Genomic DNA, 17,817 nt, shown 5'->3' on the forward strand with positions numbered 1-17,817 from the left:
ACTATAGTCTGGGCATCAGACCCACGTTCCAAACACACAGGCGCATGGAGAGTAAACCTTTCATGTTGAGGTTCTCGGGGTGTCCCAGCAGATAGCAGGATAGGTAGCGACGTCAGTGGGAAGGGGACCTCCACATGATAGAGTTCGGTTAAGCAAGAAGCCAAAAGCCTAGCCCTCGCCTCGCACGTCTTAGAGAAACGGCAACAAGCTTGAGAGTAATGTAAAGCTAAAGAACCTAACTGGCCCATAGTACTACCATTAATATATATATATATATATATATATATATATATATATATATATATATAGACCATTAGTGGCAATATCAACAAGGACGGTAGGATTAGTAATCTTTTCTTCAGTATTAGGCATCTCCTGGAAATTCATGTGTATAGATGTAGCAGGCTACATCTTGTTAGATTGTAGCGCTCAGCGCCTGTCTCCATACACTGTCTAGTGTAAGGCTCACAGTCTGCCTTGTCCCCTTGCAGCAACGTAGCTAGGCGTCACCCTGAGTGACAGCTCGCGCAAGCGAATAGCAGGGCAGAGACCCCTGACCCTGCTGGCAGCGTTCCCTTTTCCTGTTAGGAAGTCCCCGGGTAGTGTGTGCCTCAGAGAGAGCGTGTGTGACTCCATCCATGCTGTTTGTAGCTCCACGTGCACCGGAGCGCGTAAGAGCAAGCCCCGCTGTAATCCCGTTACCAGCGTGACCTTTGCACAGGGAGATCCATCATCATTGGCAGCAGCGACGACTGGGAGAGATACCGCCAGCGTAAACCAGTTGATAGCCATTAACCCTGCACAAGCCAAACGCTACAGCTAAGTAACAATCAGACACTGTCATTCCCAATGTACCAGTTGTATTACTGCCTGAAGTTAACTGCAAAAGTACTGTTGTAATCCTACAAGCCTGCCACTTGAATAAAGCCTTCAGTTGGTTATATCTTCGGAGTGTGTGTTTAACAACCACCCTGCACGTACTATAGACACTCTGCCAATAGGTTATGGGCCCAGCACGCCACGTGCGCGAAGATTAACCCCCTAAAGACAAAGTGCTAGCGCAGTACATAAAAGAACACAAAGGAATTATTTCTGAAATTGCCATTTGTGGAAGAGTTAACGAGAATGCACAGTACAGGGCATAGCATGAACTTTCCAAAGCTCAAAGGCTCTGAGAATTATACTACATGGAAGTTTGCTATGGAAATGCAGCTTAAGAGGGAGAAGCTATGGAAAGTCACAATAGCCCCAGGAGATAGTCCAAACCCAGAAGAGGTAGACAAGGCCATTGGCACAATAGGCCTGGCTGTGGAGCAGCATGTTTATTCTACTATCTGTGGGAAGGAGTCCGCTAAGGACATGTGGACAACTCTACAAGGTGCTTATGAGAATAAAGGCTTAATGAGAAGGATAAGTCTGAGACGCACACTGTATGGAACAAAGCTGAATGCATGCAAGGACATGAACGAGTATATTGATAAGATACTATCGATAGCTCAGCAATTGGCATGTGTAGGAGCAAAAGTGGATGAGGAAGAAGTGGCGATGGTAATGCTGCAGAACTTGACAGAAGAATTTGACTTCCTAGTTGTCGCACTAGAGTCAAATGAAACCAAGCTTACAACTGAAGTTGTGAGAGCCAAGCTACTACAGTTCCAAGAGAGAATCCACAAGGATGCCATGGCTGAGGGTTCTGCCTTAGTAGCAAAGGGTGCAAAACCCAAGAAATGCACGTTCAAATGTTATGTGTGCCACAAAGTAGGGCACAAGGCTTCAGAATGCAGGATGAAGAATACTAGTGGCATGCACAAGCGGCATGACAAGAAGAACGAGTCAGCACTGAATGTAACAGACAAGCCAAGGAGGGATCTCTGGTACATGGACTCGGGAGCCTCTAGACACTTCAGCTGCAACAAGGAGTGGTTCAATTCTTTAACACAGTGTACACCCACAACAGTTACCGGGATTGGTGAAAAGGTCCTTACTGCATCAAATGTTGGGACAATCACAGTGAGACTAAGAATTGAGGGACAGACAGTAGTCACAGATATTCAAGACGTCCTGTATGTACCAGAATTGGGAAGTAACCTCATCGCTATCAGCGTACTCGAGGCAAAAGGCTACAGAGTCCAGTTTGCAAAGGGCAGGTGCATGGTGCATAATGAAAAGGGGACTGTAATTGCTTCAGCAACCCGATGCAACCAACTATACGTCCTAGACACAAATGAATGTGTAGCTTTGGCAGCCTCTGCTGAAAATGAGTCGATGGAACTCTGGCACAGACGTTTGGGACACTTAGGATATGATAATGTCCAGAAACTAGCTGATGGGATGGCAACAGGAATCACAGTGAAAGACACCGGAAGACCTGTGTGCGAGAGTTGCATAAAAGGCAAGCAGACCCGCAACCCATTTCCCAAGTCAGCAGGCAGAGCAGAATCAAAATTAGCTCTGGTGCACACAGATGTGTGCGGACCAATGGAAGAGGAGTCAACCAGTGGTTACAAATACTTCATGACTCTCATCGATGACGCCACAAGAATGACACACGTATACTTCATAAGGAAGAAAAGTGAGGTGATCAAGAAAATTGTGGAGTACAAGAACCTAGTGGAGACTCAGACGGGCCTAAAGCTAAAGGTCCTGAGATCCGACAATGGGGGAGAGTACGAAAATGGAGAAGTAACCGACTTCCTAAAGAGGCATGGCATAAAGCATCAGCTGACGATGGCCTATACGCCTGAACAGAATGGCGTAAGTGAAAGGGCGAACAGAACAATCGTTGAAAGAGCACGAGCGATGGTGAATGATGCTGGCCTAGAGAAAAGTTTTTGGGCAGAAGCTGTATCTACTGCAGTATACCTGAAAAACAGAACACCTACAGTGGCCGTGAAAGGGAAAACCCCCTTAGAGGCCTGGTCTGGGAAGAAGCCAGACATCAGCCATCTCCGTGTCTTTGGGAGCAGAGCTTATGCGCATATACCAAAGGAGAAAAGGAAGAAACTTGACCCAAAATCAAGACAGTGCATATTGCTAGGCTATTGTGAGGAGAGCAAAGGGTACAGGCTCTGGGATGCAGAGAACAGACGTCTTCTGAAATCAAGAGATGTGATATTTCAAGAAACGGCATCACCCACAAAAGCAAAAGAACAAGAAAAGCAAGCACTAGTAGAGGTGTGTGAAATAGAAAGCATACCTGAAACAGAAAATACTGAAGAAAGAAGCGAACCAACAAACAGAGCTTCTATAAGGAGAAACAAAGGCATACCAGCCAGAAGATATGAGGAAGAATATGCGAATATTGTTTTCAGTGAACCTCAGAGTATTCGAGAAGCGAAAGCGTGCAGTGATTGGGAGAAGTGGAAATCTGCAATAGACACAGAGCTATCAGCACTGAGAGAGAATGATACTTGGACCATAGTAGATAGGCCAAGCAATCGCAAGACAGTCAAGAACAAGTGGGTCTTCTGCAAGAAGTTAAATTCAGACGGAGAAGTTGCCCGTTACAAAGCCCGTCTTGTTGCTAAGGGATACACACAGAGATCCGGAATTGACTATGGGGAGATATACTCACCTGTTGCGAGGTATAACACTCTCAGGTTAGTAATTGCAGTCGCCACCTTACAAGACTTACTGCTATATCAACTAGACTTCGACTCAGCATTCCTAAATGGAGAGTTACTTGAAGAGATCTATATGGAAAGACCAGATCATTATAATGAGGATGAACTTCAGACAGAAAAGGTGTGTCTTCTGAAGAAATCCATATACGGCCTGAAGCAGAGTGGTCGTTGCTGGTACATAAAATTGGACACAGTACTACTTGAAATGAATTTTATTAGATCAGAGACTGACCACTGCCTTTATCACAAAACTCTAGGAGAAAAGTTGTTCATCATAGCAGTCTATGTGGATGATATACTTATAGCAGGTCACGAAGATCACATCACAAGTGTGAGAGATCAACTGAAACAGAGATTCAAGTTGAAAGACTTAGGTCCAGCAAATCATCTGTTGGGCATGAGGATTGTTCAAAACTTGCAAAAGGGAACAGTCACAGTCGACCAACAAATGTACATCGAGGCGACAATCTTGAAGTATGGAATGGCAGACTCCAAGTCAGTAAATACACCAATTGACAAAAGCATCAAGATTACAAAAGGTATGTCACCAACCACACCAGAAGAAACAGAGGAAATGCAAGATGTTCCTTACAAGAGCGTGGTTGGAAGTCTTATGTATGCAAGTATTGGAACCCGTCCAGACATCACTCATGCAGTCAGTCGGGTGAGCCAATTTGCAATAAATCCTGGAAGACAACACTGGATCGCAGTGAAGAGGATCCTGAGATACCTAAAAGGTACAAGTTCCTTGAAACTAAAATTCGCCAAGACAAGCAATTCAAATTTGAAAGTCTTCTGCGATGCAGACTGGGGAGCAGATGAAGATGATCGTCGTTCCCACACCGGTTACCTGTTCACACTGGCCGGAGCAGCAGTTAGTTGGGCGAGTAGAAAACAACCAACCGTTGCCCTCTCAACAACTGAGGCCGAATACATGGCTCTTACAGAGACATCAAAGGAAGCACTCTGGATCAAAGAGACTTTGTGTGAGTTAGGTCTACTTTATGAAGAAGAGACTATCAGTATCGCATGTGACAACAGGGGAGCAATAGATCTTTCCTGTACTACCAAGCACCATGGAAGGTCGAAACACATCGCGATAAGACACCACTTCATCAGAGAACTAGTGGAGAACAAGTCCATCGATGTTGAATACATTGCAAGTGAACAGAATGTTGCTGACATGCTCACTAAAGGACTGTCGACAAACTTGCTTATTAAGTTCGTGAAGGACTGTGGACTTGTCTAAGTTCAAAAAATGTTGATTTGAAGTTTTGATGTTCTGAATGTCTCTTTCTCTCTAACCACATTTTCGGTTACAGGTATCACAAAAGGACAAAGCATTGTGTTAAGTTCTTTTATGTAGCCGAAGACAGCCTTGAGCGAGGGGGAGTGTTAGATTGTAGCGCTCAGCGCCTGTCTCCATACACTGTCTAGTGTAAGGCTCACAGTCTGCCTTGTCCCCTTGCAGCAACGTAGCTAGGCGTCACCCTGAGTGACAGCTCGCGCAAGCGAATAGCAGGGCAGAGACCCCTGACCCTGCTGGCAGCGTTCCCTTTTCCTGTTAGGAAGTCCCCGGGTAGTGTGTGCCTCAGAGAGAGCGTGTGTGACTCCATCCATGCTGTTTGTAGCTCCACGTGCACCGGAGCGCGTAAGAGCAAGCCCCGCTGTAATCCCGTTACCAGCGTGACCTTTGCACAGGGAGATCCATCATCATTGGCAGCAGCGACGACTGGGAGAGATACCGCCAGCGTAAACCAGTTGATAGCCATTAACCCTGCACAAGCCAAACGCTACAGCTAAGTAACAATCAGACACTGTCATTCCCAATGTACCAGTTGTATTACTGCCTGAAGTTAACTGCAAAAGTACTGTTGTAATCCTACAAGCCTGCCACTTGAATAAAGCCTTCAGTTGGTTATATCTTCGGAGTGTGTGTTTAACAACCACCCTGCACATACTATAGACACTCTGCCAATACATCTTTCCAGCGGCCGGCTACTGCCAGGGGCGCTTGTGCGTCCCGTGGCAACGGAGCCTCCCGCCGGTCCCCCTCGCTCCCTGAAGCGGAGACAGGCAGGGAGACGCTGCCCAGCCGCCGTGATACTGGGACGCGCGTGCCAGTGAAGGGGATCTGGTGGGCATTAGGAACAGATGGAGCCGGCTCCATCTGTAGATGAACGTTTATAGGAGAAGTCAGGAAAAGTACATACGTAGAGCCGTAGCTGGACTATAGAATATTATTTGGCCCCCTAGTTTTCTTCACATAAGCACCTGCACATGCTACACCATCCACTCGCTTAATATCCGGGGGAATATTAATATCTTGGTTACTGCAGTCGCATGGGATAGTTGTAGCCTCCTCATCCCTCTGTATAGAAACAGGTGCAGCAGTAGACAGGTCAGCATGAAGCAGATCTAGTTTACTAAGGAGCCTGTAATTAGAGTCCCGGATAAACTGTATTTGGGAGGTGATCATAGTGAAGCTAACAAGCTGAGCAGTGCTGCGTCACAGAATGACAATAGGAGTGCAATCAGTGGTATAGCAGTGACAAAAGCCAGAAAGTATGAACAACAGGACTTGAGGTAGAAAGCCCAGATGTACTGTACATGAGATGTGCTGAAGATAAGAACAAGTGCTTCACCGTCACCAAGTGAAATGGTGCAGCAGGCAGATCCAAGATGGCCGCAGGACGCTCCCAAACTCCGGCCACAATGGCAAGGGACCAGCCAGCAGCCAGGGGAGATTAAATCTACTCACCCTGCCATGAAGGCAGGAGACAACAGCCGCAGCCCCGTCTGGTTAGGAACGCAGCCGCCGGACACAGCTCCCTATGCAGGATTAGTCAGCACTGAGCACTCCACTGGTGTGCCCTACCGGGGAGAACTCTACGCCAAAAGCGCTAGGTGGCGACGACGGATCACTGCCAGGGGTGCAGGAGACACTCCGTTGACCCGATATGCCTGTATCGGTGGGAAATGTAGCCTCAAAGGGTATAAAAACAGGATGTCAGACAGGAGAGCCAGTAGACACGTCTTACTCCCAGTCCTTCAGGCCCCCTGGATTTATTTTTTAATACTCTTTTGAAATTATTTGGTCTCAGTTACAATGATGCACTTCTTCATTGCATTACTAGACTTCCCCTCACGTTTATATATGATAGTCCAATTTTTAGGAAGTGCACATTATTCAGTGATTTCTTTTTATTTTTGCAGGATTTAAAAAAGGTATTGCTTTTTGAAAAGGCAAAACCAGATCTAAGACCCTAAATCATGTTTGTACACAATGCCAATATTCATGCAATTGAGCAATTAGCATGTCATCTTAGTGTCAGCCACAGATGAGGGGCCATTTGTGTGAGGTAAGGGGGTGTGGCAGCAAAAACGCAGACATGTCACAACCATTTCGGCCAGTCTGCGTGGCCATAGACTCACTTGGGGCGTCGATGTTTCATTATTGCATCAACGCTGTGAATATGTATGTAGTTACTGAGGACTGTGATTGGGGGGGGGGGGGTGCGTCACTTGCGATGATTAGCAATTCTGTAAAATCACAGCTGCGTAGGCATGCATTGATTAGGCCATACATCATTACATCTATGTGGTTAATGGACTAAACAGGCAATGAAACAGCTTCCACACTTATGATCTAACCTGGTCTGTAAGTTTCCCTGTACTAAAGGGCCCATTCAGATCTGTTCGCACAGGTCTGAATTTGGACGCCGAGAAAATATTGATAAAGTGCGCATGCAAAGATCCCGCAATGCGCGGGCACGAGTCCCGGCTGCGAACAGTTGATTGACAGGGAGTGGGCATGTGGGGGTGGATCGCGGGTGTTTTGTGGGACAAGAAAAACGGTGTGCATGGATGGGAAAACGCTGAGTGTGACCGTAAAAAAGCAGAAGTGCTTGAGCTTGATAGTACCACATCTGCTGTGACCCGGATGTGCCTGTTTTCAGCGCAGCCGCAGAGTTAGCTCGGTGCTATACGGCAGCTGCGAACAGCAAGGACCAGCTCAGAAATCTGTCGATGATAAGTGAAAGTGAAAACACAAATGGATTTGGACATATTCACTCGGATGTGCATCCATACGCATACATTTAGAAACCGAGCACAAACATTCGTAAGGTGGGATTACACTGCAGGGGAGCGGAGGCAAAAGTGATCGTCTGTGGCTGTATTTGAACCTGTGCGAACAGTTGTGTATCGGCGCCTAAATGTCTTCTATATAACAAAATGCTCTGTTATTTTGTTGACGATTACAGGTGTATTTTTATGCAATTGTGCCACCTACTGGACAATATTCATTACATTTGCTTAAACCAGTGGTTCCCACACTGTGTGCCGTGGCACCCTGGGGTGCCATGGGGGACTTGCAGGGCCCTGGGTTGGTGGTCCAGGACCAATTCAAGTATTTTATGTCCAATATAATAGTCAAATTGTGGACAAACAGAAGTGAAATCTGCCCATTCCCACATAACTGACCCTAAGGATGAGATATAAACACTATTTAACTTAATATTGGTTTCTGACTTTCTCAATAAGAAACCTTTAGCCTAGGGGGTGTCGCGAAAACATTTCTAATGCTTCGGTGTGCCGTGACTCAAAAACTTTGAACCCCTGGTTTACACCCTCAACATATTACTGTACACAAAATGTACCAGTTTTTGTTTATATACTGTGCACTAGGGTAGCACTCAAATACCTTAAAAACTTACAGCTACTATCCTTTAGTGCTAGTAATCAATACAATACAATAAAAAAACATCTTGAAAACTGGAAACCTGCATCTTCAAATGCTTATTTTCTAATGTTTCAGATCACGGTTACTTCTGTGTTAGAAGGTTTACAGAACCTGGCTCTTATCCAGTGTGCAAACTTGTCACATGTCCAATGGGGGTAACCACCTCTAAATATCAGATAAAAACATATGTTCATTGAATAAAAATACTAATGGGGTTTATGTATAGTCTCCTAACTGGTCTTCCTAAGAACAGACTCTCGTCACTGCAATCCATCGTAAATGCTGCTGCTAGGCTGATCTTCCTAGCAAGATGCTCATCGTCTGCTGATCTGCTCTGCCAGTCCCTCAATTGGTTACCTGTGTTTTACCGTATTCAATATAAAACCCTTCTACTCGCATATAAAGCTATTAACCATACTGCACCAGCTTATATCTCTTTACTTATCACAAAATATCTCCCATCTAGGCCACTCCGCTCTGCACAAGGTCTGCATCTCTCTTCTGCACAAATCACTAGCTCCCATTCACTATTACAGGACTTTCATAGGGCTGCTCCCACCCTATGGAATGCCCTTCCACGCACAATAAGACTCTTCGCTAGCCTCCAAACTTTCAAGTGTTCCCTGAAAACTCACCTCTTCAGGCAAGCCTATCATATTTAAGTTCTACACGCATAACCTTCTGAGGCACTTATGTATTATATAGCTTCCCTTCTGGACCTGCAACTTGGTGGGACTGCTATGCTATAACTGGTGCCTGTCCTTGTGTTCCCCCCCTATATCCCTATAGATTGTAAGCTTGCAGCAGGGCTCTCCTACCTCCAAGTCTGTCTGTCTGTTACCCAGTTTGTTTTATCACTGTCTACTATTGTAAAGCGCAACGGAATCTGCTGCGCTATATAAGAAACTGTAAATAAATAAATAAATAAGAAGAGTGAAGTGAAGGTGTTGGCCATAGCAACTAATCCGCTTCTAACCAATGACAGTTACAACATCAGTGCTGCAGTGCAAGTCAAAACTACCAGAGGGGATCCACTTAATACAAAACACTACATGTATCTGCAACTGCTTCCTAATAAGTAGTCTATATGTCTGCAACAGTCAGCGGCCTCCATAGACTGTCTGCCCACTACCAGACTCCAGTGTCAACTAGTCAGTGGGCGTCTGGGGTGGCGGGCAGATAGACCACAAAGGTCACTGATTGCTATGTCCCAGGGGAGGTGACTGTGATATCACCACCCGGTACTTGTGTATTATCACGGCGCCCAAGATTTCCATCGTAGGGCATCGTATTAGTTGCATCGCATGTGATGCGATTTGACCCGATTTTTAATTGTACATGCACCCTGATGGGTGATTACTATGTTAAATGCACCCCCATTGTTAACGCCACCCTCACTATCAACGCCAACCCAAAGCATGGTGAGCGCAGCGCGCCTGCGAGGGGCGGCGGTATGCGTCCTCTGACCTTTTCATACCCCCACTATCCACTTCAGCGTGGAGTTGATTTTAGATGCCCGAAGCATGGCGAGCACAGCGAGCCCCGAGAGGGGACGCGGATTACTTCACATGTATTCTCGCTGCGCTCGCCACACTGTCTAAAATCAACTCCACGCCAACGTGGATAGTGGGGGGTATGAAAAGGTCGGAGGACGCGTACCGCTGGCGCTCGCCACGCTTTGGGTTGGCGTTGATAGTGGGGGTGGCGTTAACAATGGGGGTGCATTTAACATAGTAATCACCCATCAGGGTGCCTGTACAATTAAAAATCGCATTGCATCACATGCCATTTTAATGGCATGCAATGCAATATTTTTTTTGTACAGTGCGGGTCTTTGGACCTGAAAATCGGGTCCCATCGCATACCTTAATTAGTAGTATGCGATGTGATGGGCGCCGTGATAATTTCACTGCATCACAGAAGCCTTTTATTGCACTAGGAGGCGCTCTTTTTTGTCATTGTTTATTAAAATTTCAAAGCCAGCTCGATTCACCCCCTTTGCCCGGTGACATCACAGCGGGTAGAATGACATTTCTCATCGCTAAATATCTGGAAATGTAGTAGAGACAGGACTCACCGGAGTCTGGAAGCAGCAGAAGAGCTGTGTAAGGAACGGGTGGTTACACGCCAGGGACAGAATGCGCTTCTCAGTCATGGTACATTCCACATCGTCATCCTGAAGAATAACGTCCTTCTTTAGCACCTTGACTGCGTACAGGCTATCGGAATCTCTAGATTTGGCGAGCATCACCTGAGGAGCAGAGCACAGCCATGAGACGGTGAGGTCAAAACATAAATGGAATAAGTGACAAGCGGCAAACATACAGTATACTCAATGGAAATGGGACTTGCAAATGAGCTCACAAGAACTATAGATTTACTAATATGGTTTTATCTTGTTTTTCTATGACCTGCACTGTACATTTTACCAGGCCGATACTGCTATAAGTAAGGATCTTGGGATGCTCTAAGATCCGCCTCCTGCTGTGCCTGGCTCTCCTCCTCCTCCACCCGGAAGGGGAAGTACAGGGCTAGGGAGGAGGAGGTCACTGGTCCGGACATCAGGTGAGGGGGGTTTGGCACGGGGTGGTATGGGTCAGTGTGAGGTGGCAGGGGATATCGGTAAGAAGCCCATAAGCTTCTATGGGGTATTACCAGCTTTCACTGGTGATACCCTCCACAGCGGGAACCTGGAGTGCGGGTTTTCCTGCATACCAAGTAAAACCCAGATAATGCATTAATGTGATAGAACATCCTGCTCCTTATGTGGAATCATCTTGGAGAATAGCAAACCTTGTGCTGATCAGCATGCGCTTAGGGTTGAAAGGTATTAGTAACCCTTTTTGTCTCACCTACAGAACAGCTTGTGTGTGGTGCTTTAGGGGCATCTTGCTATGTGCGTGCGTGTGTGTGTGTGTGTGTGTGTGTCGGCCCTTTACAGAATATTACCGTTTAAATAAAGCATTTATAACCAGGGCTATTTTTAAGCAGGCTCCAGCAGGAACTGAGGCCCTTATTCTAGTTCACTCTTTCTGACAAAATATTTCTTAGATGGACAAAACCATGTGCACTGCAGGTGAGGCAGGTGTTACTTTTGCAGAGATAATTAGATTTGGGTGGGGTTTTACACCTGCCTCACCTGCAGTGCACATGGTTTTGTCCATCTAAGAAATATTTTGTCAGAAAGAGTGAACTAGAATAAGGGCCTCAGTTCCTGCTGGAGCCTGCTGAAAAATAGCCCTGTTTATAACTATATGTAATCCTGAATGAAACAAGAAATTAGACATCTAAAGTGAAACTCTCCGATTGTTAATACTTAGGCCCGTATTCAATGTGGCCGGCGAGGGGGGTTAAACTGCTGGGAAGCAACCCTCGCCGTTTAACCCCCACGAGGGCCGCTCACAATATTCTACATTCCGTCATCTGACAGCGAGGATTCCCCCAAACAGCAAGGTTCCCGGCTAATGCAGGGAGCCCGCTGCATTTAGCCGCAAGCCTCGCTGTTTTAGTGGCCGCACATGCAAAAACCTAGCAACAGGGAAACGGCGTGTGCAGGGGGCCAGTTGAATACTGACCCTGCGAGCTGTGACAGCGAGCAGGCATCACTGCTTGCAAAAAGCATTGCATATACCCCTTAATGTAGTAACACAAATTCATATCTTTACTTTTTCCATTAAACAAAAAACACTCATGGGTTCATTCACACAGTCAGCCAATGCAAGGCAGCTTATAAACACGGATGTAATAATTATGAAGATTTTATTCTAATTACCATGCAATTAAGCTTGTCACAACCATTTCTGCCAAAGAGCAATTTGTTATTTACAGAAAGTAATCATTTGTCCCACTCAGCTACTTCCTAATTAGAGATCAGAAACCAAAACAAGATTAGCAAAGGAAATTTATCTGCAAACCTAAAACCGGCATCAGCCCAAATACATCAATCATAACTGCCATCACTGGGGAGGGTATTAAGGTTTATACAGCGTTTGCAATTTGTAAGAAAGATTATTTTTTTGTCGTAAGAACAGCGCTAATGTAAAATCAGGTTACTTTGACGAGATTATGGAGGCAATATAGAGAGGTCAATATTTGAACAGGGTTTATTAAAAAATCTGTATCGGGAGAGGCTTACAAGACGCAATTTAATTACAGGCGGGGCATGGGAAAAATTGCAATGATCGGCAATGCTTACTGTTTTCATAAAGTCTTTTTATTAGTAAAACAATTACTCGAATGCCTGGGCTATGATATAATACTGTATGTCTAATATATACACAGTCCCTCGTATACCCCAACAAGGAATGCCACTTTTCCCTGACCTCAGATGCACAACCACCTCAGCAGGCAGCCAGGATAGGAGAAAGTGGTTTGATCAGCTATTTACTGTAGGTCAGTGGTTCTCAAACTCGGTCCTCAGGACCCCACACAGGTCACATTTTCCAGGTCACCTGACAGGTGCACTCATTACTGACTGACACATTTTGAAAGATCCACAGGTGGAGCTAATTATTTCACTTGATTCTGTGAGGAGAGCTGATAAACGTGCACTGTGTGGGGTCCTGAGGACTGACTTTGAGAACCTGTGCTGTAGGCTATTTATGTGGGGTACACACCAGGACGATTTGGCCCAAAATGAGCCAATTTAGATACAATTTCGACCTATTGTATATAAATTGGCCATGTTTTGGGCCATTTCACTGCCGTTCTGATGCGGTCTTTTCTGAGATCCTACCTGTCTGAGAAATGACCATTGAAGTGGGCGCGGGTCACGATCGGATCGCGATCATATCAGGTGGATTTTCGGTGCGGGTCGTTGTCAGGTTGTGGGCTCCGTCAGCTCGTGAGCGGGTCGTACGTTCCTGCAACCTGCTCACGAGCTGCATCATGCTGGTGTGTACCCAGCATTAGTGTGAGCTTGTTAACAGACTTACCTATTAGTTATTTGTACAGACTAAAAGGTCCATGTATTTATCTCTGAGAGTGTAGAGCTTTTGCTCTCCTTGTAAGGGAACTTTTTGTTTCCTTTGAGCATCGTGAGCATTGCATCCACATAATTGTGCCATGGAGACTGCGGGAAAGTGGTGCCTGCTCCAGCACATGGGGTGGATGTATCAAGAAGTGAAAAGAATGGAGAAAAAAATGTTCTACCTGAAATTCCATTTAACCCTTTTGAGTGTCAACTTTGCTGTGAAGAGATGTGCAAAATATCTGCTGAAAATGCCAGGGTTGAAGTTGAATAATACAAATCACTTTATTTATTGTCGGGAAATGATCTGAAGTCAATTAATTTTGTGAAACATTGCACCAACAAAAAGAACTATCGCTGTAAGCGGCGCTGGCATTCTTAGCAGATATTTTGCACATCTCTCACAGCAACGTTTGAACTCAAAGGGTTAAACCCCATACACATTACCCGATCCCCGCCAATGCCGATATTGGTGGTGGGGGGCTGGCATTGGCAAGTGCATACACACCTGCCATTGCCAGGCTCGAGGGTGCCGATAAATATTTAAAATGGGCTTTTATGGAGCCATGCAGAGTCAATCTGGTGCGGAGCTCCCCCAGAGCCCACTTCTGGGGGACCCCTTTCTATTGAGCAGCCCGGGTGATCATGTTTTGGCCAGGGGACCTAATATGATAGTAGTCCCCTGGCTGTGGCATGACACTACTGACTGTTAGAGCCCAGTGCTGGTTGTTGAAATACGGGAGACCCCTACTCCATTTGTCCCCCATATTTTGGGAACCTGGACCGGGCCAAGAGCCTGGTTGCTGGTTACAGAAATACAGGGGGACCCCAGTTTTTTCCCCCTGTATATTTGCAACCAGGACTGTATATTTGCAACCAGGACTGGCTCAATGAGCCCGGGGCTGGTAACTGCCGGGCGGGGGGAACCCACGCAGATTTATTTATTTTTCAAGGTTATGGGTTTGATTCCCAAAATGGCCCTAACTGTGCGGAGTTTGTATATTCTCCCCGTGCTTGCGTGGGTTTCCTCCGGGTACTCAGGTTTCCTCCCACAATCCAAAAATATACAGGCTTCCAACAAAACTAAAAACACAGATTAAACAGCGCTAGTAGACTATAACAAAATACAAATCCACTATTCGTTTAAAACAAATTTTAGTACCTGGGCAGTGCAGTCCAAACCCCCCCTTACCTGGTACCTGGGCAGCTCGGTCGCCCCTTCCCCCAGTACCTGAGCAGCACGGTTCCCCCCTCCCCTAGTACCTGAACAGCTAGTTCCCATCCGCCGCAGGGCCCCGGACCCCGACGCTCACTTCACATTCCCCGAAGGGACCTTGCTGCCTCCACAGCAAGGCATGGACACACGCTGCAAGGAGTACCGGCTGGCTTTCCAGGTATTAGGGGAGTGGGGGGATCGAGCTGCCCAGGTACCAGGGGAGGGGTGAAACGGGTTGGATCTGATAGGTACAAAAACCGTACTGAAAAGCTAATATACCGTTTAGAGCATGCAATCTGAATGGTGTTTAACTGGCTTAAACCCATTTAGAGAAACGTTTACAATACCAGGTCTAAGAGGAGATTTGCAATGTGAAAGCAGTATCAGTAAGCTCAGTGTGGCAGCTAGTTAGAGCTCATTCGTGCAGGTTGGAGCAATTTTTATACTTAGACTTATATCTGCAACGTCACAAAGTTTGATATATACTGCGGGATGCTGTAACATCTGCACCCCAGCTCTGCTGCACATCGTCGGCTACCGCACACCTAATTATCGCATATGGTGTAACATATGCGATAACTATGGCAAAGGACAGCTCTTGAGTTAAGAGCTGTCCTCTCCGATCTTGCTGGCGATCTGCTGCGGGTCCTGGCGGCTCCCCCCTCCCTCCCTTACCCGGGGCTACTGCTGCCGGGTGGCCTCTCCTCCTCCCTGCACCCGGAAGAGGATACAGTGCAGGGAGTAGGTCACAGGACCAGGCAGCACACGCTGTGCTGCCTGGAAACAGCAGGTGAGGGGGGGGGGGGGGGGTGTTGGCATGAGGCAGCGTGGGTCCGTTCGGGGTGGCGTGGGTCGCGTTAAGAAGCCCATAGGCTTCTATGGGGTATCACCAGCATTTGCCATGCGGGTTTTGCTGCATATCAAAATGCGGCAAAAACCCTGATAACAGGGGTTTTACCACATAGTTGCTTTACAGAATCTCCCCCATAGTGTGTTGGTTTTAGGCAATATGTTGTTATAAAGCTGGAGTGAATTGAACGTCCATCCAAACAGAATGATACATTTGGATTCCAACAAAAATAACCCTAGAATGTCTGTGTGTACATGTGGTAGGGAATATAGATTGTAAACTCCACTGGGGCAGGGACTGATGTGAATGTTCAAATATCCTCTGTAAAGCGCTGCGGAATATGTGTGCGCTATATAAGAAACTGGTAATAATGAAATAAATAATACTAACCTTTCCAAAGCTGCCTTTCCCCAGAACACGGATAAAGGTGAAATCTTCTATACCAAATTTGTACTGCGAGGATGTGCTGGAGAGAGAGTCGTCTTCTGAGCCATTTTCTGACCACCTGACTGGGCTCTTGTCTGAGTGCTGGAAATGCATTGGAAAGGTTCTTATTAAATCGGGGTTTAACAATATTACAGCTCTAAAGACATGTTTATATATATATATATATATATATATATATATATATGTTTGTGTGTGCGATGGGGACGGCGGCACTCGGAAGAAAAACACACACCAGGCTTAGTTCTAATATGCCAACGTTTCAAAGCCAAGAGGCTCCTTTATCAAGGTGCAGGAGAATCTGAATCTGATCTGAATCTGATTCTCCTGCACCTTGATAAAGGAGCCTCTTGGCTTTGAAATGTTGGCATATTAGAAGCCTGGCGTGTGGTTTTCTTCCGAGTGCCACCGCCCCCCATCCCGTAAATCAAAGTCAGCAAGTATGCTGTCGTCTGGATTTATATTCATTTGGAAATCATCTAACTCGCACAGTGGGAGTGCCGCCACGACAAAAATGCTATATAGTCCAATCAGCCGGCACCCTCCTCCAAACAGCAACTGTGGTGCCCAGTCATTAATAAATGCAAGAGTTTTTACTTAACAATGAAAACTCACAGACATGCCATTTGCAAGCTTTCACTAACTTTATATTGAATAGACAGAGGCAGACAATTGGTAGTTGAGATTTTCCAAGACATGTGCAGCATATATTGAGTATAGTACTATGTACGGTAGGCTGTTATGTGCCATGTTATCTGTCTTAAGGTGCCCATACACGTTGCATTCTGCTGGTGTATCAGCTGCACATCCCTTTTGAACTAGCTTCGGATCGCATGTGATGAGATGTAGTCCAAGACACATCCAATTACTGTACCGTGTATGGGCACCTTCATGCTGAGCAGCACTGGGAGGGTATATGCAGGGCCCTACTAGCGTAGCGTGAGTTGTGCGGTCACACAGGCTCCCAGGAACAGCGGTATCCGGTCTCCGGGTCGACAATGTCGAAGTCCACTTTTTATTTCTTTAAACTGACTTGGTTCAAACTTTACCATCCAATTGGGCATAGATTTCAATTACAATAGTGTGCCCAAAGCATGCCAGGGGACTCACTACACCTAAACAGCGTCCATGTCAATATATGTTGACATAGACCTAAAACCCACGAAAATTGCATCAACAATTTTAGTGTTGACCATGTTCATGGCGACATTTTGTTCTTGTTGACCTACAGTGTGTCGACCATTAATAGTCAACATAGTGACCGTCGACCTAGACATTGTCTATCATCTATACCATAAACAGAGCAGAACCATTGCTGCCCCAATGCATGTGGGGTGTGTAAAAAAACAAAAAGAGCGGTAAAATATACCAGACTGCTAACATTTGATAACAAAATAGAACATGCTTCACAACAGTGGGGGGTTAGGCCTAAAGTGGCCAATCCCTGGATCAGCGTGATCCCGGGATTTAGTTCCAATGCCGGGATTTTGGGATTAGAGTGCACATGCGCAGTCTAATGCTGGCCAGCGCTCAGGCATTGCCCGGCTGTTTCCAACCCCCAGCGTGCGGCCTGCGCAGAGTGACTAGGTCATAGGTCAGGCTGCGCAGGCGTTTTTCCTTTCAGGGTTGCCAATCTTGGGATCCGGGGAAGCACAGGATTGAGCATTTTTCAATCCAGATTCCCAGCATCCCTAGTTAGGCCTATAGTGCTGGGGACTTTATAGTTTTAAACTCTAAGCTGCTGCTTTGCCTTGTAAATCTATGAAAATCTTGAATAGTTCTTTTTTTACCTGTACTTACACTGCTGTTCTGTAATAATTTAATGAAGTCAAGGGAAAACTAAAGCAAACTATACATAATCAATTGCTTCAACTACAATAAAAGATCCAAACAGATCTATTTACAGCCAATAATTACTGTTCCTGACTGCCACCTTGTGGACGTATGGGATAGCATTCTGCATCAGATTTT

General features: G+C 46.0%; 1 protein-coding gene across 1 annotated transcript in view; it reads right to left on the reverse strand.

The window, feature by feature from the left end:
• The window catches only part of PRKCH (protein kinase C eta), a 185,796-nt gene that overhangs the window by 78,901 nt on the left and 89,078 nt on the right, over window positions 1-17,817 (reverse strand). Inside the window, exons 8-9 of the mRNA XM_083166713.1 lie at window positions 15,793-15,930; window positions 10,445-10,618 (exon numbers count right to left, since the gene is read on the reverse strand). Of these exons, the coding sequence (XP_083022839.1) occupies window positions 10,445-10,618; window positions 15,793-15,930 (312 nt within the window). The remainder of the gene's footprint in view (window positions 1-10,444; window positions 10,619-15,792; window positions 15,931-17,817) is intronic.

Source organism: Crinia signifera, chromosome 12, assembly GCF_055691185.1.
Source record: "Crinia signifera chromosome 12, ASM5569118v1, whole genome shotgun sequence".
Taxonomy (NCBI): Eukaryota; Metazoa; Chordata; class Amphibia; order Anura; family Myobatrachidae; genus Crinia; species Crinia signifera.